The 26,592-nt window shown below is 39.7% G+C and overlaps 2 protein-coding genes across 11 annotated transcripts in view; one reads left to right on the top strand and one right to left on the bottom strand.

Moving 5' to 3' along the window:
* The window catches only part of HERC3 (HECT and RLD domain containing E3 ubiquitin protein ligase 3), a 114,419-nt gene that overhangs the window by 81,592 nt on the left and 6,235 nt on the right, over positions 1-26,592 (top strand). For 9 of the 10 annotated variants that reach the window (XM_032498174.1, XM_032498150.1, XM_032498179.1 and 6 more), the window contains 2 exons: positions 1,705-1,771; positions 3,086-3,168. In XM_032498174.1, the coding sequence (XP_032354065.1) occupies positions 1,705-1,771; positions 3,086-3,168 (150 nt within the window). Of the gene's footprint in view, positions 1-1,704; positions 1,772-3,085; positions 3,169-22,632; positions 22,769-26,592 lie in introns of all 10 variants that reach the window. The other variant, XR_004326544.1, reaches the window with a different exon arrangement.
* NAP1L5 (nucleosome assembly protein 1 like 5) lies at positions 12,813-15,343 on the bottom strand. The gene has a single exon (XM_032498231.1). It carries the CDS (start codon positions 14,865-14,867, stop codon positions 14,121-14,123), a length of 747 nt encoding a protein of 248 aa, XP_032354122.1. The 5' UTR covers positions 14,868-15,343; the 3' UTR covers positions 12,813-14,120.

Genomic DNA, 26,592 nt, shown 5'->3' with positions numbered 1-26,592 from the left:
AATTGAGATGTAATTCACATACCACACAGTTCACCCACTTAAAGTATGTAATTCAGTGTCTTATAGTACATTCATGGAGTCGTTCAGCTTTGCCACAGTCAATTTTAGAATATTTTCATCACCCGAAAAAGAAGCCTGGTGCTCCTTAGTCAACACCCCCAGTTTCCTTGTCCCGAAGCCCTCAGCAGCCACCAGTCTACTTTCTTGTCTCTATAGACTGGTTTATTCTGGATTTTCACATAAATGGAGTTATACAACATGTGCTTTCTTGTGTTTGGCTTCTTTCACACAGCATGCTTTCAGGGTTCCACTAAGTTGTGGCTTGTATCAGCATTTCATTCCTTTTATTGCCAATAACATTTCATCGTATGGTTATGCCACATTATGTTTGTCCCCTCGTCAGTTGGTGGACGTTTGACTGGTTTCTACCTTCTGGTTATTATGGACTCGTGCCTCTGTGGGTGTTCTTGCATCCTTTTTGTGTAGGCATGAGTTTTCATTTCTCTTGGGTGAGTACTCAGGAGTGGGATTGCTTGGTCAGATGGTAGCTCTATGTTTAGCCTTTTGAGGAACCTGTAGACTGTTTTCCGAAGTAGTAGAGCCATGTTTTTAGGTTATTTTCTTTCTGGCTCTTAAAAGCTCCTTTATCCTGAGTTTATCTGTATTGATTTTAGGTAGCGTATGATGAAGTACATAAAAAGACACCATATTCTTTTGACTTTAACAGGCAGGAACATACCTTTTTATGGAGAAAGAATACCAATTTTCAGATGGCAATAGAGGAGGAGTGGTCTCTAAGGTGCCCTCTGGAAATGAGACTGTCACACCACCAGTATCGGACACCAATAGGGAGAAATTGTAAAGGCTGGGCGGAGTGGGGGCCCAGAGAGAGGAAAAGAAAATTTAGAAAGAGTATAAAAAAATGGCAGAGGAGACCCAGGCAAAGGTTCCTTTTTTGGTAACTGAGACAGAAATGTGTGCTGTTTTCTTTGCCAACCTGGCTGGGAATGATGTATTTCAAGTAATGATCTTGGCTGGTTAACTGGAAGCAGATTTAAATTCCACACTAAGAATTTTCCTCCTAGGCAACTCTTTATGGAACCACCAGACTCGGAGCTCACTCAGGAAGAAAGTGAGAATGAGGTCTGGTTACAGGAATGTGTTCTCGTGAGGGCCACAACATGACCTTCACTGGCGTAAACGTGTTTCTGTGTTCTTTAGTATGGCTGATTAAATAGAGTGCTTTACCATAGAGTCCCTTGCATTAACAAGTAAGCCATTAAGATTCCTAAGTGGATGGAGTGACTTTGTAGCTTTTTTGATGACGAAAGGGCTATTCTGCTAGTGCATGTGGATAAAGCCAGACTAGAGGACCATTGCAGTACCATCTCCTCATACATCTGCTTCCAAGGAATACCAGGGTTCACACAAGTGGATCAGGGGGAAACCCATCTGAATTCTTTCATAAATGCAGTAAGATTTGTCAGTAGGAACAGAGAGCCATGAATGAATGTCTTATAAGTCAACTGCCATATTTTTTCAAGATATAGTTAACATCATTTTCTGTCAGTCTGGGTTTATATTTGTTCTAGAATCTTCTTTTACAGCTTTTCATTGTAAACAGTCTGGACGTGTGACGGAGATTCAGACACTGTTGCCATGTCTGATTTGCCTCTTTTCCTTTCTCTGTCGTTCTGTGATTAGGAGTCTTCAAGAACTTTTAGATTACCCTGGGGAAGATATTGAGGAGACTTTCTGCCTCAACTTTACGGTAAGGATTTCCACAGTTTACTTATGATCGTAGCTGTCTCTTTCATCATGTTTACAAGTCATAATTAACACTAATTTTTCTCCAAATCAAAGAATAAACTCATGATTGAGAGGGGAAAAATGTTTTAAGTTCGGGTGGCCCTTTGAGGCAGTGAGGAAGAAAATCTTCCTGGGTTCTGGGAGCATTTCAATCCTGATTACATCCCCTTGATACTCAGTAAATAATAAAAGCAAAAATAAAATAGTTCAAAATCCAAACAAAAACAAAAAACAAACAAAAGAATAAATTCAGACTTCCCTAAGCGAACTTACTTTAGTCACAGTGTCTTTTCTTAAATTGAAGTATAATTGCTGTACAATATATGTTACAGGTGTACAAAATAATGATTCACAGTTATTAAAGGCTATACTCTATTTATGGTTATTATAAAATATTTGCTATATTCTCTGTGTTGTACAATATATCTTTGTAGCTTATGTTATACATAATAATTTGTACCTCTTAATTCCTTACCCCTATTTGCCCTTTCTTCCCTCTCCCCACTGCTAACCACTAGTTTGTTCTCTAGATCTCTGAGTCTGCTCCTTTTTTTAATATTCACTAGTCTGTTGTGTTTTTTAGATTCCACAGGTAAGTGATATCATTACAATATTTGGCTTTCTCTGACTTATTTCACTTAGCATAATGCCCTCCAAGTCTATCCATGTTGCTGCAAATGGCAAAGTTTCATTCTTTTTTATGGCTGAGTAGTATTCCACTGTATATATACACACCAAATCTTCTTTATCTATTCATCTCTTGATGGGCACTTAGGTTGCTTCTGTATCTTGGTGATTGTAAACAACGCTGCTATGAACACTGGGGTACGTGTATCATTTTGAATTAGTGTTTTTGTTTTTTTCAGATGTATATCCAGGAGTGGAATTGGTGGGTCATAGGGTAGTCATAGTGTCTTGAATATTACGGGAGTTCAGTAAATGTGTTGAATAAGTGAATGAATGATTAATCTATGCACTTAAGAAAATTACTAAAGCATGAATCCTCTTTACTCCTATACATAAAATTTCTTTTCTAGAGCTCATGTCATTTTCCCTTTGATTGCACTTATTGGCAACTCCATGTCTTAAAACAGAAGATGTCTTTCAGGGTGCCAGTGTTTTCTCATTCAGTTTCTCTTTCTCCTCCCGAGGATGTTCTGTGGTAATCAGTCGTCATTAAGCTACATTTGTTCTCAAGGCTTCTGTCAGTCATGTGGGGTCTAGAAAGATAAGTTGTAAACAAACTGAAAGTTTTTTTCTTCCTTCTCAAATATAGATTTGTCGAGAAAGCTATGGAGTGATTGAACAGAAGCAGCTGATACCTGGGGGAGACAAGGTGACCGTGTGCAAGGATAACAGGTTAGTCCTCACCCTGGACTGCAGACCTCTCTACTTCATTTCTCTGCACTTTTACTTTTAAGACCAAGACTGAAGTTGAATTTTAATCCCTTCTTCAGCGGAAATAAGGGTGGTAGAGCCAGAACTTGCAGGCCTAATAGGAGAAGAAGCACCAGACCTGGATTGAGGAGAGAACTGTTTTAGTTTTAGATCTCCATCTTCCTGGCTTTGACCCTGAGCAAACCAGGTAGACTGTCTGCTCTCAGTTTCTCATCTGTAAAATGGGGGTTATGGCAACTGTCCTGCCTACCTCATGGGATGGTTGTGACACTAAAGTGAGATAATTGATAGGAAAACATTCTGGAATGAATGAACGCCCAGCGTCTAGCACAAGATTTCCCGCATCCAGCAGAGTGCCTGGCACAAAGATACTCAAAAAAAATATGTGTTGAGTAAGTGAATGTTATAAAGATGCTTTCTATTATTGTGGTTTTATTGCTGAAGAGTTTGTAATATAAGTTTTTAATTAAATTCTTTCTGCCTCATGAAAATTAATTCAAGTATATCTGATTTTTTTCAGGATAATTTTCTCTGTGTTCTCTCTTTGGAGGAGCAAGAAAATTCTGTTTTGTTTACTTTGTATTATAAGTGTGCTTGTTGGCCATCTGCATATTAATTAATTTAGTTTACAAACCCTGAGTGTCTGCTGTATGTCAGGCATGTTGCTGGGTGTAGGAAATGAGTAACTTTTATCCTCAAGACTACCTGGGGAGAGTCATTGTAATAAATGATTGCAGTGGATTATGGCATGTGTGATAGGAAAGTGACAGGCCAGGTGCCACCCAATCAGGATGTGAGGCCACAACACTTTTACCAGACGTTGAAGAGTGCGAGTGGGAGAAACATGTAGACAGAGGGAATAATGTGAGTCGGATTCTCAAACTTAACACATGGTAGAGACTGATGAGTACTTGTGCGGTGGAGCTTGTCAAGGCCTTAAATGGGTTTGGATGGGACGTGGTTGATCTCTGTTTTAGAAAGTTAACTGGTGGCCATGTAGAAGTCGGCCACATGCGAGGAGACCCATTAGGAGGCTGTTGAGGTAGCTCAGGTAGCAGGTGGTGAGGGCTGAGACGAAGGTAGCAGGGATGCGAAGTTGGCTGCGTGTTGGTTATGCAGTCGGCAGGAGCTGGTGTCTGATTATATGTGGATGGTCCTAGAGAGACATGTATTAATAACAGCCCTGAGGTTTCTAACTTGGACAGCTGATCAACAGCAAACAGGATCTGTAGAGCAGCGTAGAAGGGGAAAAGAGTTTCATTTCATGGATATTGATTTTGACATGTCTGTGTGATACCCAGGTGATTATGTTTAGAGCTGGAAATTTTTATATATCTCAAAGGAAAGGTGTCTTTTTTAAAAAATAAATTCATATTTTTAATAGGATTTTTTTGCATTTAAATTTTTTGTACAGGTTTAAAAAGTTACTTTGCATTTGCAGTTATTACAAAATATTGGCTATATTCCCCGTGTTGTACAATATATCCTTGAGCCTGTTACGCTCAGTAGGTTGTATATCTCTGTATTGCCCCTCCTCCCCCCAACTGGTAACCACTAGTTTGTTCTGTCTGTGAGTCTGCTTCTTTTCTGTTGTATTCACTAGTTTGTTGTATTAGGAGAGACGCCTTATATCAGTAGTTTGTTTAGTTACTTATGCCAACTTTAATCACCAGTGAACTTGAGGTCGCCTACAATGAGTACCAGGAAGAAAAAAGTTGTGAAATAAATAAAAAACAAAGACAGCAAAAATGTACATTCTTGGAGGAGCTTTAGATTATTAGAATAGAAGGTAGACTCTTGAGCTGAGGATTTAGGGACCACTAGCACACTGGCCAGAGACAAAGCTTCTTGGCTTAAAGAAATGGTAAGGGTAGGGAAAGGTGAATGGCAGTCTCTGCCTGGGAGGGTCATGAGGAGGGAAGCCTTCACAGAGGAAAGCAGGGGTTCAGTTAGAACTGTGGGAAAGTTACAGATGTAGGGAGGTTGAATGCTGTTTTAAGAATATGGGGAAATTGAAGCCAATTCACTCTGCCTTTAGTTGACTTCTTTCTGTAAATCGTTGCAAAGATGTGAACAGAGATCCTATGAAATTCACTGTATCCAAGTGATCCACCTTGGCTTCCTCCCATAAATCTTCCCTTTTAAAACTAGGAATGATAGAAAAACTAACAAGTCTCTTCTTTTATTCGTCTACATTTTTAAAGATCTCTAGAGACCAATATTGTCTAATTTAACATTGGGTAATCTTTTCTTTTTGATGTAAACCTTTCAGACTATCCAGGAAGCCTCAGCTTTGGGGAAGGTGTGAGCTATAATATCAGAGTTTAGTGAAATGATGCAGAAGTTGCCACATACCCAACAAAAATGGCTTCAGATGATGAAATTATCTTGACTCTGGAAACCTAATATAGTGGCTAGTCTGGTCTCAAGTAGGTGTTTCAATCAAAACTCTTACTTGATAAGAATCTCTTGGAGCTGAAAGCAATGTCCTTTATCTATATAATGTTGGTACTTTCACTAACAGCAAATGATTTCTTTAATAAGAACAGTCATATTATTCCATGGAGTCTGATAATGTTTTTAGATTGGGAAAATGATAGCAGCTCATAAAGTGGATTTGTTGGCCCAGGTGACTTCTCTTCCCTCCTGATTTTGATGACCGCTTTATAACATATGTATGTGTGTCTGTGCATCTAGTGCGTCTATCGCCTTCAGTCTTTCAAAGGGCGTCTGAGCTTTTGCATCAGGTTTCAGACAAGGTAATGTGTGCATTGTGTTAGGAGCTAACTGTGGGCTAGGTACACAGCCTGAGGAAGGACACACAAAGAATCTCTTCAAATTCTGGTGAGTCATCCTAATGCGCTATATGTTGAATCCACTGGGTGGGGAAAGAGTGATCTCGCGCAGACATAGGCAGTTTGTGACGTAGTCTGCAGATGAGGCAGATGTGGGGACTTAAGCCTCCTTTTCATATCTTTATAAAAGTATTTCTCTTCAAGTACTTTTTGTCTCTGCCCTGTTGCTCTCTGTCTCTTTCTGGGTCTGAGTTTTTCTCTTTCTGTCTCTCCGCTTCTCTCTCCCTGTCACTCTCACTGTCTCTCCTTATTCAGTAGACATTTCTTTGAATCATCAGTTGAATCGACTTAATAGTTGAGAGGCAGTCTGTGCAGGAATACTGAAATACAACACAGTTTGTTTAGGGTGATACACAGTTCTCATATGCAACCCTAAATGAAATATGAAGACAAAATTGAGTAATTGAATTTGAAGGAGTTCAGAGAAATCCATAGGATGGATGCATCTGGGAGGACAGATACAAGATAGGGCTGAGCTGGGAAGCCCACTAAGATTTGGGTACTAGAAAGCAGAGGCAAGGACATAATCAGAAGTGCAAGTTGCGCTGTCAAGTGACGGCTAAACCCTGGTGGCTATTTCAGGCCGAAAATAGCGCGTGAGTAGGTCTGAGTGCTGGATGGGGCCATTGCTGCGGGAAGCTTCATTTGGATGATCCCGCACCAGCTAGCTGGGGGATTAGATTGTAGAAATCTTTGAAAATTTGAGATATTTAGAGTTCATTCAACAGGTGATACAAAGCCATTTTTGGTTTGTGAGCAAACGAGTTGTATGATAGAGGTGGGTCCGTGGCACACTTTCTTTCTTCATCTGCCTTTTTTCTTTCTCCACCATTTAAATAAGTTGCTGACTGTTGGGCTGCACCCCACAGGCCTACAAGTCCTGTACTTGCCCAGCCTCAAGACCAAAGGAAGAGCCTATAGTCAGCAACAGAGACATCAGTGGTTTAACGCATAGGGGGATCTCACATGTCTGGAGCGACCCTCCACCGTGTGCGGCAGACAGCGGGCAGGACATGGGGGCAGTCTTTGCTACAGAGGGGGTTGACTTCAGGTTGACTCATCAGTTACCAGGGAAACCAGCAGAGGGGCATGCCCTTCATCACCCCTATGAAAAGCTAACACAGAGATCTAAAGTTAGAGCAATCATTAGCCAGGACCTGGGGCAAGTATGTAGGAAGGTCAGTCATGTGAGTAGGGTGTAGGTGAAGCAGGCACACGTCAGGCAGGGCATGTCCAGAGAGCAAAGAACAGCCACCTTGAGTGGCCTGGCCACACACTGACACATGCACACTCCTGGACATTGCTGATCCCATGGGTGGTCCTCAGAGTCAGTGTGGTCAGAGAGCATGCCTTTGTTGAAACACATGAGGGTTCCTTTTCTCTTTCTTTGCAGTTATTTGCTCCTAATTGACTTAAGGGCTGCTTCTAGAAAACATTTTCCATAAGGATGTTCTGATGACATAGAGGTTCCTTAGAAGAAAGACAGTATATAAATTAAGGGAGTGATTAAGGAACTTACATTGTTCTTTTACTTGTACTATAGAACTCCATCATTCTGTTACCGTGACTTTCTAAAAAATAGCTTCAAAAGTTTACAAATTTTTGTGCATAAGAAGTGCTGTGGTTTTAAGTATTGCCAGGCAGAAGGGAGGATTCCTGTTTTTATGGCAGGACACTGTGTTTGCCATTAAAATATGGAAAAGCTTCTATGTTAGGGAGAAGTGTGGGGTTTGGCTTCTCTGGGTCACGGGCACTCACTGAGTACACAGTGCTCTCAGCCACACTGTTTTGTCTGTGAGTCTGTACTTGGCGACGGGGGCAGACCCCCTGCTGTCACAGTTACCTGGTGGGCAGGCTTCTGAAAACCTCATGTGGTTACTGCCACATTACTTAGTATTGCTGTCATAGTTAGGGACAGCCGGAAAAAGACAGGTGAAATTTTTTTCCTTTTTCTTTTATATTGCAAAAAGCAGGAACCTTATCAGCAAAGCTTGTTGAGCTCCTGGTAAGAAAGGTTATATATGACGGTAAAAGATTAATCATTGCAGCTGCTATTCCCCTTTGACTGTTACACGCCGTCATCTCATCACTGGGGCTCCTTTCTGGGTATTTCTTAGATCAGTCTAAGAAAAGTAAATGAGAGAACTAAAAGAATAATACCTGCTGGATTTTTAACTTGGGCTTTTGTGAATACAGATACTGCTAGCATTGAAGGTGCTTTGTTGAGTTAACAGTAAGATATTTGCTGTCACTGCTGCCCTGGAGGAAAATGTCAGAAGGGTACCAATTCTGTATCCATAATTTATTACACTCCATTTGGTCTTAAAATTGCTTTCTCTCCTTGGACAAGAGCTGCAGACAGACAAATGATTTATAAGCATCCAGGTAAAAGAACATCCGTGGGTGACTGCTGTTGGCCATATCTTAGCTAAATCTTGCCACAGCTGGTAGTCACATCTGGATAATATCGTATTACGTGAGTATTCATGGTTAAGTATTTCTCACACTCTGTAGCGTGGTGTTATTACATTAATGAAAAATCCACATATCATTCTAGATTACCCCCAATTTACCTCAGTTTAATCAAATCGAATGCAATCTATATTCTTTCACCATTTCTTCCATATTAAAAAAAGGGTGAGGAGAGGGAATACACAGTGAGAAATACCACGCTTAAGGTAAGTGCTCCAAGGGGCACTTATATTCTATAGAGAGAACCTGAAAATAAAACCCATACATGACAAATACTTCTAGCTCCTTAAGATCTATTGAAGTTAGGGCTGCTGACTCCAGGTGATCTCTTGACATTGTCTGTGAGAGGTATAATCTTTAAGATCTGCCTTGGACTTGCACTGGGCTGTTCCAGGAACAGCAGATAGTTAAGTATTCAGTAACAATTCTTGAGTGCTTACCATGTCAGACATTATTCTAAGTCCTTCACATTTAATCCTCCCCACTTTACAGCTAAAAGAAATGAGGCAGAGAGAGGCATAGGTCACTTGGTCAAGATTACACAGCCAGAAGTCCAGGTTTCAAAACCAGACCCCGGATTCAAAGCCATTTTGTTTGAGTGAGAGCCTGTGCTCCATGAATGGTCAGCACCCTGCCTCTTAGAGGACAAGACCAGGGCTCCAGAGTCCTGTGTCCCCCTGCCCCCTGGAGATGAATGACTTTGAAGAATTTGCTGTTTTCCTTTCAGACTATGCAATTAAAAAAAAAGACAGATTTAGCATAGTTAAAAATGTACTATATAATATAAACTTCTATGTCCGAATTTTTAAACTTGAAATAGTGCTTGTATCTATCTATAATGTTACTACAAAGCCCTCATGGACACCTTAGTAATGGCTGCACAGTGTATTTTCTGTTGTTTTGCTTTGGGGTATTTGACTTGTTTCTGTGTTTTATTTCCCCTTTTCCGTTTCTCTTCCCTCTCCATTTTTAAAGACTGTATCAAACGTCTTATGTATAAAGCTTTGTTTATCTTTAAAATTGCTTTTTATTGAAAAGGTTCCAAGGCTGAAATTGAATTAGTATATATCATTTTGAATCTTTTGATATTCTTGCTAAATTTATTTTAAAAATGAATTATACCAGCTTATACATTATCATCAGTATATGAGAGTACCCATTTCACCTAATCCTTACAAATACTGAGTATTCTTCTTTAAAAAAACTGATCTCATGAGAAATTTGATCTCACCTGTAGAATTTTGTATTTCCTCCGTACATAGGCTACTTTGCATATTCTACACAGCATTGATCCATTTTACTGATGTTTACCTCTAAAATATTTTTGTTAAAAAGAATTGAATTAGATACAAATGATCCTTGCACACTACTGTTAGTGTATTAAATGCCATGGAATTGTTCATTTAAAATGGCTAATTATGTTTTGTGAAATTCACCTCAATAAAAAAAATGTGTTCGTGTATGTGTGCGCACTGGCAATGTGTCTGTGTGCTTGGATGTGAACTCTCAGGCAGAGGAGCCGCTGTGTGTGCCTTGCTCGGGCAGTGAGCTTTGGCAGGCTGTAGCCTTCTGCGTGATGCTCTTAGAGAACTGACTTGAATGCGTAATGCATGTTGCCTTTCTTTCTGCCGGTTATGTTGTGTCTTGCTTACTAATTTGGGCCTATAATGGACTAAGAATGGCTTACGAACTAGAATGTTTGACCTGCCTTGAAGGGAGGGTATCCTGCTAGATGTTAACAGGCAAGTTTTATGGCTGCCTGAGGAACTATCAAATAAGCAGTGCAGGAAGCAGAGGGGAAAGATCAACCCAGTGAGGAAATGGTGGAAATTGTTGACATTATGAAGTGCATCATTTATGTGCCTGTATCCTGAGAAAAGTGGCCAACAGTGGTGTGACTGGTAGCTAGAAAACCCCACAGCTAAAGTCTCACTGGAAGTGAAGGAAAGATTGTTGGCCAGAGCACCCAGCTGGGACATGTGTGTTCCAGACCTTGCTGAAGGCCTGGTCCACTTCGTGCTGCCCTCTCAGGGTGGGTCTTTGTCCAAAACAGGCCTGCAGTATTTCCCCTTTTTAAAGTAGTCTGCTGATATCCTTTACATATTTTCTTATTAAGACTAAGTGATTTTTAGTCTTGAACTAAATAAAAGCTTGAACCTCTATCAAACTTAAGAGTCTACTGATTCTTAAGCTTGAAGGTATCATCAACCTAGTTTGACAGCAGCTTGCTACTTGTTTTTTGTAGATACTATGTCTTTTGACTGAACCATACTTAAAAAATTTTTTTTAAATAGAACTGGTATATCTAAGTCACTGATACTAAGACATATGGAAGTCAGTGTAAATACTTTTTATTATATTTAGCTTTTTTTTCCCTCAGAGATCCAAAGGTACTTTTACATATATAACTAAAATATGTTTGTATATACATGTAGGTATTATAGACAGTAAAAAGAATAACCAAAATAATGAAGACAGTACTGTATTAAATATAATTTAGAGGTAGAAATATCAGTGTTGGTTTCCAAGCACAGACTGTACCACAAAGTAAGAATCAGCAAATTTTGAAAAATTTTTTAAATTATTTTTTTAAATATACCATAAGCATTTGTATTTTAAGTTTATAAGCATAATAAATTCTAGGAACCCATAAAAAAAGACTAAATGATTTTCATATGATTTGTATGAACTCTTTATTATATTAAAACTACCAACCCTTTGCCACCTGTATTTACTGCAGATTTTATTCCCAGTTTGCTGTTTACTTTTAAGAATGTGGAGTGTGTTTAAATCTTTATAATTTCATTTTTGTGTTCTCATGTCTGTTGATTATTTCTTTTGGTCTTAAATCATTCTAAACTTAAGCCTTTCCTGTCCAGTAATTGATAAATACTCAATAATGTATTTTCTTCAGTCAAAAAAATTTTTTGAGTCTGTAGTCTAAGGTAAAAATCTTGTTTCCATATTCTTAGAGGTGAAGATTAAGGTCATTATATGGTTCCAGGTCCAGTTTGGGTTTTGATTTGAAGTTAGATAAATTAAAAGTTAATTTGGGAAGAATTGACACTTTTGTGATACTCAGTATTACCATCCAAAGGCCTCTAGTACATTTCTTTGTGATAATGTTTTTTCTTTTCATAGGTTATACACAATTTTTAGTAGAGGTTTTTATAAATATTTTGATTTATTTCTGCTGTAAAGAAATTTTGTATACATCTTTATCATTATTAGTGCCTAGAAATAGTTATTGGTTTTTAATATATTTATCTGGTAACTGGTCAATTCCTCAAACTTATTGAATGTGATAGCTTTCAGTTCATTCTCTTGGGTTTTCCATATATAATCACATGCCAGCAAAAAGATGTTTCCCTACTAATTATACACCTTTTTTGTTTCATTCATTTTTGCCTTTTTGCTGGACCTAGAAAAATATTAAATGAGTCTCTTATTCCTAGGGGTAAGAAATTAATATTCAATTTTATTACTTTTTTTTTTTTTTACTCCTATTTAGGATAAACATATAATTAAGGTAATCACTGTCGTCTCATGTAGTACATTATTTTGACTTTCTCTTTTTGTTGGCCTGGCCTTAAGGAAGATTAATACTACCTTAAGGTTTTACTCAACTATTGCCATTAGCAACAGGTCAGAGCTTCCTTCCATTCCCTAAGGTAAAACAGTCTCATTTTGCTTCTAAGTAATTTTAACCCTCAAGGGAAATGGAGGAAAACACATCTGTGTTTAAAAAAATTTTGGAGTCTTTAATTTTATACTTCATTTAGAATGCCCAGATGTAAAGTTGAACTAACCTTTTTTATATATTCAGAATGTCACACTAAAGTCTTATCCTTTCTGGGAGGAAATGAACCCCTGATTTTTATACTGAGGAAACCAAAACAAGACAGTTTATTGAATTTCGTGTGTTTATGAATTAAAGGCCATATTCTTTTCTAACAATAAAAATTATAAACTTAAGAATATAATGATGTGCATTTTCTCCCCTTTTGTAACTTAGGAGGATTGAACTTCAAATTGTCTTTATCTTTCATGTAATAATAATAATAGCTAAAATTTCTTGAGCACTTAGTGTCAAGACACTGTTCTGTGGGCTTTGTGTAAATGAAATTTGTTCTCCCTAATAATCTGTGAGGAAGGGGCTGTTACTATCTCCTTTTATAGGTAAAGAGAAACTGAGCAGATTAACTAAATTGCCCCAAGTTCACTGTTAAAAGGAGGCAGAGCTGGGATTTGATTCCAGGTAGGCAGAGTACTGAGTCCTTTTGTTTTTTGAAAATACTATTTTATTAACACCACAGTGGTAAACAACTTTATGCTTATATTTCTTTATAGATCACTGAGTCACACAATTCAAAACCCACAAAGAAGCAAAGAGTCTTTACGTTAAATGTGTCCTCCTGAAAATTCTTTTTCTGTAGGCCATTCTGTTCTCAAGCAGTAAAATCTGATTATGCACCATTTTATATTTAATATGTCACATTTACATAGCAAAATAATGAAGGCACAGCTAACACAAGCAAACTTAAATCCTTTCTACTTCTGAACTGGGGGTGGGGACACACAGTTGGATTGGTTCTTCAAGTATATATTTTTTCCAAACATTAGCTTCAGTGAAGAGTTCTGATGATTTTCACAGCTACATTCTAAAAGCTACAAGACAGAAAGACGTCACAAGGATCAAAGTACATAACATTGGATACACATGCTTTACAGAATTTACTAGATTCTACATCTTTTCATGTAAATTAATATTTCTAAAATACTAGGTAAAGGGATTTAAACTTAAACATTTGGGTTTTTTTTATACCTTTGTAGACACTACCAAGAAAACACAGAAGCACGAGACTGTAAATAATGAACACATATGGTGACAATATTGTACAGGTTATACACCCTCCTTCTCAGAACCATGCTGTTTCTCTAAATTCAAATAGTCAGAACAGTCTTTATAATTTGAAGTGGCAGTTTTCTGGACCTCATTAACAGTACTGTCATGATCTCCAGCACCGGCTCCCTCCATTCCATCACTCTTCTCTGAAGTGTAAAGCTGATGTCTGGGTTACAAAAGCAAAGTCTTAAAGATGAGATTTGAGATTTGTCATGGGTTCACCTTCTTCTGCGCTGAAAACTGCATGATTAAAGAAATTGAAGAATCAAGCATTGAGAAAATGTTCGGTCCTGGCTTAGGTGTTCCGTGCGTAGTGTAATGATAATGTGATGAAAGGGTTTCAAAGTGACGTTCTTTACTTCACATCTACTTGACACCCTTAGTAAGTCTCATCTCCAGTCCTCGCAGAAGAGATCATGAAAAAATCATTTTAAATTTAACTCGTTTTCAACACCTTTTTGATACATTTACTGTGTTCAAATTGCAAATCAAATTTGAAACGGGCTCGCCAAAATCAGATTGCTTCGATTTTATTATTATTTTAGGAATGTCAGAATTGATTCACGTTGTTATTTTGGTCCAAAACCTGAGCCTTTTCAAGTCCACCAGTATTAAAAAAGAAAAAGAAAGAGGGGGGCGTTATCTGCGTCGTCATTCTCCTCTGCAATCTCTGCCCCCGCTTACTTGGCGTCATCAGGCGCTGCGGAGTGGGGACCCTCATCTTTGGCGGCAGCTGCCGCCTCCGCCGCAGCCTCTGCCGCAGGCTCTTCCTCCTCTTCCTCCTCCTCCTCACCCTCCTCCTCATCCTCATACTCTTCATCATCGTCTTCATCCTCCTCGCCCTCTAAGGTCCATGCACACCCCTCCATCTCACCGGTGAGCTCCTGGATCTTGGCAAGTAAGGGCTTATAGATGTCGTTATACTTTTTCTCCAGAGCCTGAAATTCCTTATCAAATTTGGCTTCTATCTTATCGCATCGCTTCTGCAGCTTTTTGAGGGCCAGGACTCGGCATTTCACCGAGTTAGGCAGGCTCTCGATAAAGTCATTCCTAGGCTTTGGTGCATTCTCTGCAGGGGTCTGGGGCTCCTCCGCCGTCTGACCGGCCGCGCCGTCGGAGTCGCCGGCCGCGCTGTCAGAATCGCCCCCCTGCGCACCGCCTTCCGCCATTACCTCCTCTGCCGCCGCGGCCGCCTCCGCTGCTGCCGCCGCCGCCTGGCTTGGCTCCGCAGGGCCCTGGTTCTCCGAGTCGGCCATGTTCAAGAAGCGCGGAGGTCTAGGCTGGCTCCTGCAGAGACCTGCACCCGACTGCACCACAGCGGTCCTGCGGCTGCGGCAAGCGGCAAGCGGCGCTGACGTCGGCCGCGGCAGTGACGTGGGCGCGGCCCCGCCCTTTCGCCCGCGGGCCCTTGACTGGCTCCCCAGCATCAGCTGATGGTCGGGCCCTCGAACGGCGCCAGCCTCCTCCTGTTGCTACCCGGCCGGCTCCCCCGCACTGCGGGCGACGTCAGTCCCCGTCTCTTAGATACCCTCCCCCGTCCGCCCACGCACCCCTCCCCCCCGAAAGCGGGGGTGGGGAATGGCAGCGGGGGTCCGCGGCAGTTTTCCGGAAGCTGCGTGGACGGTCTCAGCCTGTTCGCTCCTCAAGCCCACGCAGGTGCTTACATCTGGCAGTGCATCTGGCTTGGCGTTTGTCGCCATCTCCCCGTAGCTGGCATTTGGTAGGCCTTGGTAGGGAGTCTCTCTGGCTTACTCGGCTTTGATCACCTCAGATTCCACTGAATTTTTTCCCAGAAAGTAGAGGTGCGGAAGAGCTGACTCCATTCCACCCACTTTGGGACCTGTGTGCGTGGTGGGGGCGCAGGGGATAATGTAGCTTGCATGCCCTTCCCCCCACCCTCGCCCCCCCTTCTTGGCCCTTTATCAGCCTAGCGGCATGAATACCGGTGGCAGGGTCTCTTCCCAGCAGGATGGACCCTGAAACGTTTGGATCGGGAATCTCAGGAACCCGGGTATCATGGAATGTTCTAGAAGGTTCTTAAGAATCTGTATCCTGTGAGGAGGAATAAAGCTGGAGGAGGGCCAAAGAAAGCAATACTATCTGACACCTGTGGCCCAGGGGACGGCCCCCGCCCCCATCTTATCCGGTTTGAAGCATGTGTTTAGTACTGCTGTTAATGGGGACACACACGCACCCCCACACAAACACACACACGTTTACCCACAGACATTGTTTCCAAGGCACGCCGCAGTTAAGCCTCTGTTCTGTGCGTCTTGCTGGTGATTTGTATCTGAGAACACAAATAAAGGTGTTAAATACCGAACTCTTGTTTTCTAATAGTCAGATGAGTAGACATTTTAATTCTTTATTAAGCCAAAAAACGATAGCTTCTTGAAGAAGGATGAGGGCGCATATTTTAGGTGTGGAAGACAAACGATCCTTCAGGAGTGTTTTCTAACTCAGCATTACTGATATAAATGCTTTTCTTATGTTGGAACTTGCTGAAGTTTTTCCATGAAACGTATGAATGTTAAGAATATTACTTCCCAAAGTACATTTTGTGCTTTTTGTTCTTGGGAGTATTAAATTAGTTAATATGTTTAGCTTTTATTGCTGACGCTTAGCAAGCATTTGATAAGTGTTTTGTTTACAAAATAATTAAATTGCATGTATTAAAATGCAGAGATAAAGTGCAATAATATTCTCTTTTAGAAAAGGACATCTTTGTGCCCTTCCCCAAATAAAGTAACTATTTACAAAAGGCCCAATATATTGCCATTAGCCAATATCCTAGGTTTTTTGGTACTTGTGAATCCTGTTATTTATTTTACTTTCTTAATTCTGTTCCATATAATTTACTTTCAGTTTCCTTATTGCCATTTGTAATGACCGAGTTTTGTTAAAGTTGAAATTTTAATCTTAACCCTAACTGAATTTGCTAAAATAATATATCTATATTTAGTTAACTGATACTACACATGTTCTATATGTCACTCACATGTTCCATGTATCACCTCTTGAGGTTTGGAATGCTTTTTCTCATTTTTTAAAATAAGGAACTTAGAAGCAGAAAAATAAAGTGAAATAAATATTCTCTTACTTTATATATCACCTGATGGGCAGAATCAGGGGCAGAAACCAGGCCTTCTAACTCCTATAGTATAGAAGCTGTGACACAGTTTAAAAACACCAAACAAAACTCAAAACTTTAATCAAATCCATTTAACTTAACTTGCTTGAGACAGACAAGGTGTGCCCATCTTTTAGAATTTTTATTTTTCCCTCTTTAAAAAATCTTTAAACTTAGTGATAAGCTAGGCTACTCTTTTTTTAGAGTCTGTATTGAGATATAAATTATGTACTATAAATTTTAGGCTCTTCAGGATAATGTGACAAAAACACTACGGTAATCAAATTGTTGAACAATAACCTTATTCCCCCGTCCAAATTCCCTCATAGTCCTTCCCTTACTGCCAGCCCTGGCAGCCGCTGATCTGTTATCTGTCACTGTAATTGTTTTGTTTTGTTTTCCATGGAATGTCATATAAATGGAATCATATGCGTGTAGCCTTTTGAGCCTGGTCTTTTTCATTCAGCATAATACATTTGAGATTCATCGGTGGTGTTGCATATAGTAGTGTTTGTTCCTCTTTATTAATGAGTAATATTCCCATTTGAGGTTTTTTTTGGTGTGATTATGAATAATGCTGCTTAGAATGTTCATCGGCAGATTTCTGTGTAAACAAAGGTTTTCATTTCTCTTGGGTAAATACCTAGAAGTGGAATTGCTGGGTCAGATGGTAAACGTCGGTTTAGCTTTATAAGAAACTTCCACATTGTTTTTCAAAGTGGCTGTACCATTTTGCTTTCATACTAGCAATGTATGAGAGCTGTAGTTGCTCCACATCTTCCTGAGCATTTAGTATTACTTGGTTTTTTTGTCCCTTAGTCTAAGGGCTGTGTCTGGTGTCCATAATAACTAATGATACTATCTTCCAATGTGCTTATGTGTCATTCATATATCTCTTTTGTTAAAATGTCTGTTAAGATCTTTTCCTCATTTTCTAAACTGTATTTTTTACTCTCATTAACTGTTTTAATGTTTTTATATATTCTGGGTACAGGTCCTGTGTGTGATATGTGTTTTGTAAATATGTTCTTCCAGCCTGTGGCTTGCCTTTCATTTTTGTAATAGTGTCTTCAAAAAGCAGACATTTTAAATTTTGATAAATCCATTTTATTAATTTTTTCTTTATAGATTATGCTTTTGGTGTCATAGTTAAGAAATCTTTGCCAAATTCAAAGCCATAAAGATTTGGTCTTACATTTCCTTCTAGAAGTTTTATAATTTAAAGTTTCACATTTAGACTCTGATCCATATTGAGTTAGCTATCTTTCATAAAGGCATGAGGTATAGGAATATATACCTTTTGCATATGGATAGTCTGTTGATACAGTACCATTTATTGAAAACACTGTCCTTTCTCCACTGAATTGCTCATTTAAATTTGTTGAAAACTAATTGACTGTATACATGTGGATCCATTTCTGGACTTTCTGTTCTGTTGCACTGATTTGTGTGTCTGTCCCTTTCACCAATACCACACTTGATAACCGAAGCTTTATAATAGTAAGTCATGAAGTTAGGTAATGAGAGTCCTCTTAGTTCTTTTCCAAAATTGTATTGCTCCTCTAGTTCTTCCACCTTTTTTTCTTTTGTGTGTGTGTGTGTTTGTTTATTTATTGAAGTATAGTCAGTTTACAGTGTTGTGTCAATTTCTGGTTTGTTTTCTATGTGAGTCTGTTCTTGTTCTATAAGTAAGTTTGTCTTTTTAAAATTTTTATTTATTTTTTATTGAAGTATAGTCAGTTTACAATGTTATGTCAGTTTCTGGTGTACAGCACAATGCTTCAGTCATACATGAATATACATATATTCGTTTTCATATTGTTTTTCACTGTAAGCTATTACAAGATACCAAATATAGTTCCCTGTGCTATGCAGTATAAACTTGTTTATCTATTTTATATATAGCAGTCAGTATATGCAAATCTCATGCATCTAATTTGTCCCTTCCCGTTTCCTTTCCCCCTGGTAACCACAGATTTGTCTTCTATGACTGTGAGTCTGTTTCTGTTTTGTAAATAAATTTGTCTTTTTTTTTTTTTTTTAGATTCCACATATGAGTGATATCATATGATAGTTTTCTTTCTCTTTCTAGCTTACTTCACTTAGAATAACAGTCTCCAAGACCATCCATGTTGCTGCAAATGCATTATTTTATTATTTTTTATGGCTGAGTAATATTACATTATATAAATATACCACAACTTCTTTATCCAGTCTTCTGTTGATGGACATTTAGGTTACCACCATGTCTTGGCTATTGTAAATAGTGCTGCTATGAACATTAGGGTGCATGCATCTTTTTGAATTAAGGTTCCCTTTGTATGTATGCCCAGGAGTGGGATTGCTGGATCATATGATAAATCTATTTTCAGTCTTTTGAGGAATCTCCATATTGTCCTCTGTAGTGGCCACACCAAACTACATTTCCACCAACAGTGTAGGGAGGGTTCCCTTTTCAAAACACCCTCTCCAGCATTTATCGTTTGCAGACTTTTTTGAATGATGGCCATTCTGACTTGTGTGAGGTGATACCTCGTTGTAGTTATGATTTACATGTCTCTGATAATTAGCGATATTGAGCAGAGATTAACATTTGATTCAGGAAACTGAGTAAAGCAGATTGCCCTTCTGGTGTGCATGGGTCTCATCTAATCAACTGAAGGCCTGAATAGAACAAAAAGGCTGAATAAGAGGTACTCCTTCTGCCTGACTGCCTTTGGGCTGGGGCAGCCATTTTCTCCTGCCTTCGGACTCTAATGGAAGCATCAGCCCTTCCAGGGTCTTGAGCCTGCCTGCTTTTGGGCTAGAACTACATCATTGGCTCTCTGGGTCTCCAGCTTACTGACTAGAGATCTTGGGACTTGTGAGCCTTCATTATTGCATGAACTAATTCTTTATAATCTCCCTGTATATATATATGTATATGTATGTGTGTATGTGTGTGTATATATACACATATACACACACACACACACCGGTGCACATGCACAATCACTCCCTATTTGTTCTGTTTCTCTGGATAATCCGGGCTAATATATCATGTAAATATCATTAAAATCAGGTATGGGTGAGACTTGAGGTTTGATTCACACTGAGGCAAAATTCTTCTATAGCCTGTGAACCTGTGAAACTAGACAAATTTTTTGCTTCCAGTTACAATGGTGGGATAGGCATTGGAAAGACATTCCCATTCTAAAAGGGTGACATCAGGAAGGGGAAGGGGGTCACAGGCCCCAAGCAAATCATAAACCTAGCAGGGCAAATTTCATTAGATTTTAAGGCTTGGAGATTAATCCTCTTCAGTTCCGTGCTCTGTCCTCTGGCCCCCTGGGGTGTTAGTCCTGCCTTATAAGGTTGTGGAGGTCTGGTCCTGGTTCCTGGACCTACGCCCATGTTGGCAGTGATAGTCCCACTGGACTCTGATCTGCCTTTGGGATCATTCTTCCTCTTTCTTGAAAGATAACACCTGTTTGCAGCCAGTTAGCTCCACTGGCTCATTTCACACCTGTGGAATCCCGACAGCCTTCTTTCATTTTGTCCCATCTCTACCCCTCAATACAAGCTGGCAGTGTTTCTGCCAGTATAAAATTCTCATAAACCCTGTTGGCCTCCCAGGCATTTCATGGTGGTCCAAGTCATCAGACAAGAGGGTCCTCCACAGATCTTTCCTGGATAGCCAGCCACATCTCTGTTCCTGGCCTCTGCTGTGATGGTTGATTGGATCCATGAGTCACATGCCTGATCTCTTTAGTAAATCAGTGTTCAGCCACACCCTTGGCATTGCTTCCAGAGCATGCTATCTGGATAGGTTAAGAATTTTCCTAACCTTGAAGTTCTAGTCCTTTTTGCTTAACAATTCCCTCTTCAATTTATCTCTTTCCTCTTGCATTTTACTATAAGCAGCAAGAAACCAGACCACACCTTCAATACTTTGCTCAGAAATCTCCTCCACAAAATAACCAAGTTTATCAAGTTTTACTTTCTGCAAGACACTAGAACGTAATTCAGCCAAGTTCTCTGCCACTTTATAACAAGATTGCCTTTCTCCAATTTTCAAAAAATAACGTGTTCTTCATTTCCATCTGAGATTTCACCAGAGTATTTTAACATTCATAATTGTAGCAATATGCTGTTTATGATTTATATTTATTTTCCACACAGCAGCTTTCTCTACAGTTTTCTTCTTTCTGAGCTCTCACCAGAATCTCTTTTAATGTGTATATTTCTATCAACAGTCTCTTCAAGGCAGTCTAGGCTTTCTCTATCACTGCCATAAAACCCTTCCAGCCTCTACCTATACCCAGTTTCAAAGGCACTTTTACATTTTAGATATTTGCTATTATAGTACCCTACTTCCTGTTACCCAAGTCTGTCTTAGGGTTCTCCAAACAGAACCAGTAATACACACACACACACACACACACACACACACACACACACACACACACACACACACACACACACACACACACAGACACACAGACACATAAAAAGAGAGACTGACTTTAAGAAATCTGCTCATGTGATTTTTGGGACTGGCAAGTCAGAAATCTTCGGAGCAGGATGGCAAGCTGCAAATTCTGGCAGGAGTTGATGTTGCAGTCTTGAGTCAGAAGGCAGTCTGAAGGCCAAATTCCTTCTTTGGAAGACCTTAGTTTTTTAAAGCCTTTAACTGATTGGGTGAGGCCCACCACATTATGAAGACTAATCTGCTTTACTCAAAGTCTACTGATTTAAATGTTAATCACATCTAAAAAATTCCTTCACAGCATCATCTTGAGTGATGTTTGACTAAACAGCTGGGCACCATAGCCTAGCCAGATTGATACATAAAATTAACCATCACAGTCCATAATAAAAAATCATGCTGATGGTGCTTCTCTTAGGCAGTTGTACCAAAAAGTGTTACTGGCTGTTGACGGAATTAAAAAATGCACAACATGAGAGCTGTGAGTTTCAGTTTTATTCAGGGAATTTACTGAGGACTATAGCTCTGTCTCAGATAGCTCTGAGGAATTGCTCTATAGAAGAAGGGGATGGAGCAATATATATGAACTTTTTGGCTGGGAAATACATTTAGTCAAGCATACATCTTGATAAAAGTTTACTGCTAATCTCAAAAAAAGTTAAAAGGTTTCAGTGCTTGTCAGTATATGGGAAGATGTAAGAATCCGGGATCATTGAAATTCCTCCTTAGATACGTATCTTAACTATCGAGGGGCCCACATATCTAAAACACAGAATTCTTCATTTTGTTTTTTGTCCCGAATTCCTTTCAGGGTGGACTATAGGTCAGTGATTGCAGAAGCTAATGACTTGATCCTTGTAGAACTGAATGGCGGCCAACATTCTTTGTTTTACAGCTCCCTCCCTTTTGATCATAAATTCAACTAAGATTTGGGAATTATTTCGTGACCAGTTTGTCCCACGGTGCTAAGAAGACTTATTCCTAGGGCAGGATCTTGTTGATAGGCCACTCAAAGTGCTACTTCTGTATTAGGCCCTGTTAATAACTTAAAAATTCTCTGGATCATCTGTCTTACTAGTCTATTATGATCGAGGAAATATTTTTCCCTGTTCCTTTTGCCATATCTAGAGTTGTCCTCTTACAGTTGATCTTTGGGGCTATAAATGTGATCAAGGGCCTCAAAATATTGAGCCGTCATTAATTTTGTCAGAGACCTGTTTACACATTGAGTAATGCAAGAAACAACAGTCTTAGACAGGATGCAAGTAATACAGCTAGTAAAATTAATAAGGTCATAAGTAGAGATTTAAGCATAAGCTTCCAGAACCAAATCAGCTCCTTAAAGGATGACCAAGACTAGAAAGTGTATCACTTAAGGCAGAAATCAGATTTTTCATATGTGTCATTAAATGTGTTCTATCAGAGGATTCATCTGGTATGAGAATGCAGCATTCAGTTTGAATTACGGCATAGGTGCCTGTCTCCTTCAGATGCTATAAAGATACTGAAGGCCGTATGTTTTGTAATACTGCTTTTTCTCATCACAGACACCTCAGAATTCAGTAGGCTAATACCCTGATTATTACCGTTTCAGGCCTGTTGGGTGAATTTTGTCAAGGCTTCAGTGTGGGCAGTTACAACGTCCAATCCTGCTGAAGGCACAAAAATGGCTGCAAAATGGTTCTACCAGTGAAATGCAGATCTCTTGATCCATCAGGCTTGTCTTAATGGTAAATTTATTGGAGTCATCTCTAAATTGGCACACTAGTGGCCTTGAGCCCAAGGGAATCCTAGGGTACATTTTCCTATCCATGCTGGCAGAAGCCAGGGCCACAAATTGGTGCCACAAAGACATTGAGTTCCATTAGGTGCAACTCAGTATATTCCTGGTCACCTGACCCAGTTTGCTCCATCAATTGCTATCTTTAAGGGAAATGAAATGTTGGCATTTTCCCTAAGGCTGAATTTTCTAGTGTTATTTGGCTGATTATCTTTAGTATGATTTGATTGTTCCCAACATAGGAGGGCCTTTAAACTTAAATGACCATAGCCTAGTGTTAGCCATATAAATCAATCCCATAACTGAGGGAGGGTTCCTTCTAATAATTGGGAAATTATGTTCTTTGACTGAAATTTAGCTTGTTCCTCTGATTGAGCTTGAGTAATTTTAAAAGAGAATTCATGTTTATGGTCGGTCAGAGAAAGTATGATTGATTGGCTGAGTGAGGGATTCCCATCTAGTAATAACCAGTAGTGGACCTACAGCTTCTTTCTTCTAAAATAAATTTTCAAAGGCCCATTCAGTTAGAGTCTTGGAGATAAGAAATCCACCAGGGTAAACCAGAAGTACTAGATGTACATAATTGGATTGATTTCTGAAATCTATATAGGATTGTGCTCATGATAGAAGAACATTTGATTCATATGCAGAAGTCCAAGGAATCAGGAAAACACTACAAATAATCATACAGGTCAGGTCTGGAGTCTTAGTATAGCTGTCTACTTCTGATATGTTCTCATCCTGGTGTGGGTGTAGTTTCTCCTCTGAGTGTTGTTTCAAGGTGATTTTGAGGTCAGCAGTCCTCTCTATAGAACAGTATGGTGCAGGGGCCCTTCGTAAGGGGGAAATGGGAGCCCAAGAATGATTTCCTTTTAGTCTCCTGTGCATGAACTAGTTATGAGCACTTGGTAAGTGCCCTCCATCTAGGAGTCTTTAAACGATGCCTTTCCAGTATACATAATCTCCTGGTTGCAGGTAATGGGGCATATGATCTCCATTCAAAGACAGATTACTGTGATAAGCTTTAGAGACAAATTTAGAATGTCCTTTTAATAATTCAGTTAAATCTTGCAACAATGCAACATTGTAAGAAGAAGCCATCTAGGAAGTGAGTCTTCAGTAGTAAATACAAACCACAAAGACAGTTAACAACACTAGAACTTAATATTCACTGAAACAATTTTTTTCTCTCTAAAATCACCTTCATTTCTACCAAATACAGCCAAATTAAAGTCACATAGGCTCTTTGAAATTGGCTTTGCTGAAATTTTTCATAAGGAATCTCAGATTGAACTTTTAAAAGGCCTCTCAAGGCCAGAAAAGCCATGCCCAAGACTTCCTCAAATCAAAGAGGAAGTTCTCTCTCTGTTAAGAGGATAAAGTTTCTTGGAATATTAATCTGATTTTGATAACAGATTGTGAAGTTTCTTTACTTTTTAAGTAATCTGTTGTAACCTTCCATATTTGCCTTTGAAATCTTTTATTGTCACTTTGGTTAAGTAAATAAGTATTGTTTCACAGTGACCTATGTTCCTGTTTGACCAAGTGTTTTAAAACCTCTTGATATCTTTGACCAACAAACTTTAACTAACTTTGGTACTATTTCATGGGAACCTGAAATTCATCTGGGTTAGTTTCTTTTATATTTCTGAGACTTTATGTAAGTGCTTAATTTCCTTAAAGCTAATTATAATAGAGCTCATTTACAAATTAATTTGGCAATACCATTCGGAAGTAGATATATATATATATATCTAATTATATATATATATATATAATGAACACACAGACGTAGATATAATCAGAGATCTCATAGCTTCATTTTAAAACTTAGTCATAAATCAGGTATTGCAATGTAAAATTCACTGGTTTATAAATAACAGTTGGAATAAGTTAAGTTTACTTGCTTGAGTTTGAAAGGCCTCTTTTCCCCTTTTTTGCCTCAGTCCCAGGAATTAGAGATGGTCTAGATAAGATACAGATAAGGATTCCTGAGAGCCCTGGTGGAACATTATTATCTCAAAGATGCAGGGAGGAAAATGCAGGCTCCTCTTAGGAGGCCTTTGTCCCCTTAGGGTCAGAATTTTGAAAAGATGTTTTATCAAGCGGGCTTTCTCTGACTGCTTACGCAGAACCAGTTTTGGATCTGGTTTTGTCTAACTGCTTATGCACAGACCAGTTTTGGAATGTCAAAAAGAGCCCCATCTGGGCCATTTCAGGGAGGATTTCCTTAGTTCCTAATTAAGTAAGTGCTTGCAAGTGTAAGTTCTGTACATATATAAACCCATCTGGATTATTGGGGTTATCTGGCACCCCCTTTTTCTTCTGTTTGGGAGACTATTTCTCATTTTAAAATTGGCTTGTCATAACAGAATCACTGTTGAAAACAGTAGGGGCCGGTGGGCTGTTTGTGAGTTTAGTTCTTCCAGGTGTTGCCCTGGAGTGGTTTCAGCTCTTTTGCGCATCTTGTTTTCTCCTACCAGTAGTCTAAAACTGCCATGGGTGCTCTGAGCAGTGGGTGGCCAATTCTTTTAATGAGTTTTTCAATTAATGGGTGAGTTTCCCTATGGGACTGCTGCACAGTATGAGGACTCACCTCCACAATTTCCATAAATTTCTTGGTTGCCTGAGAAAGCCATAACCAGCCAACAGGAGCCATGTCCCTTATCTTTGGAGCTGAAAGCTCCCATGTGGTATCTTTGAGGCAGGAAAACGGATGTGGGCCGTGAGGAGGGCCGAGTCCCAGGTCTCAGTTGAGCCCCTAGGACGTGTCCTGCCAAGTGTGGGTCCTTGGCTTCGCACAGCAAAGAATTCAAGTGTGAGCCACCGTTGAGTAAAGGTAGATTTATTTAGAGAGATACATACTGCATAGAATGTAAGGCAAGAGAAAGGTAAGGAAAGAGGTGTGGGAATTGGGTGCTCAGGTTAAAGTAAAAGTAGGTACACACTCCACAGACAGAGTGTGGGCCGTCTCCAAAGGGGAGAGAGAGCGCAAAGGGCCACTAGGTGTGGTGGTGTCACTTTTTATGGTCTCAGTAGCTTCACATGCCCACAGGTGGGATCAATCCAACTGCCCTGGGGAAGGGGCTGGCATTCCCAAGAATTGGGCCACCACCCATTCTTTGGCCTTTTGTGGTTAGCCTCAGGGCTATCATGGCGCCTGCGGGCATGTTATTTGATCATGCTGTTACAGTGAGCATATAATGAAGCTCAAGGTCTACTGGAAGTCAAACCTCTTAATCCTCAAGGCCAACTAGGAGGGGACTCTTCCACAATTATGGTTGCTGTCATTCCTTGAGTGGCTGTGCCCTGCCCCCTTCCCTCCTGTCTCATCTTCACTTATAGTTCAACCAATTCTGTTGATCTAGATGATTTGGGGCAAGATGTCAGGTCAGCTTCCTACCTAATCATGTAGTCTGAAGCTTCCCAGTGTCTTTCAGCTGAACAAAATCTTCCCATCCTCTTGCAGTTGGGCACTTTCTCAGAACCTTACAACTGAACACTTTCTCAGTATCTTAAAAATGAGAAGTCAGGTACCTTTTTTATCCACCACTGAATAAAACTCAGGATTGTTAGCCAAGACAGGAGATCTGAGACCAGGAAAGACTCAGCCAAATTCATCTGGGCCCTTGCTGTTACCAAGGTCCAGATCCTTGGAGGGTTCATGTGAAGAAGAGAAGTTGGCTCTGGGTCCCTTCATGGTTGCCAGAACTGTCAGCTGAAATAAAAAGCACACATGAGAGCTGTGATTTTTGGGTTTATTCAGGGGCCTTA

The sequence above is a fragment of the Camelus ferus genome, chromosome 2 (genome assembly GCF_009834535.1).
Source record: "Camelus ferus isolate YT-003-E chromosome 2, BCGSAC_Cfer_1.0, whole genome shotgun sequence".
NCBI lineage: Eukaryota > Metazoa > Chordata > Mammalia > Artiodactyla > Camelidae > Camelus > Camelus ferus.
Note: the sequence above shows the minus strand (reverse complement) of the source record. Positions and strands in the feature narration are given on the sequence as shown.

Bases quoted from the DNA above. Each gene is read 5' to 3' on its own strand.
- NAP1L5 (XM_032498231.1), bottom strand. From the start codon at position 14,867: ATGCTGGGGAGCCAGTCAAGGGCCCGCGGGCGAAAGGGCGGGGCCGCG.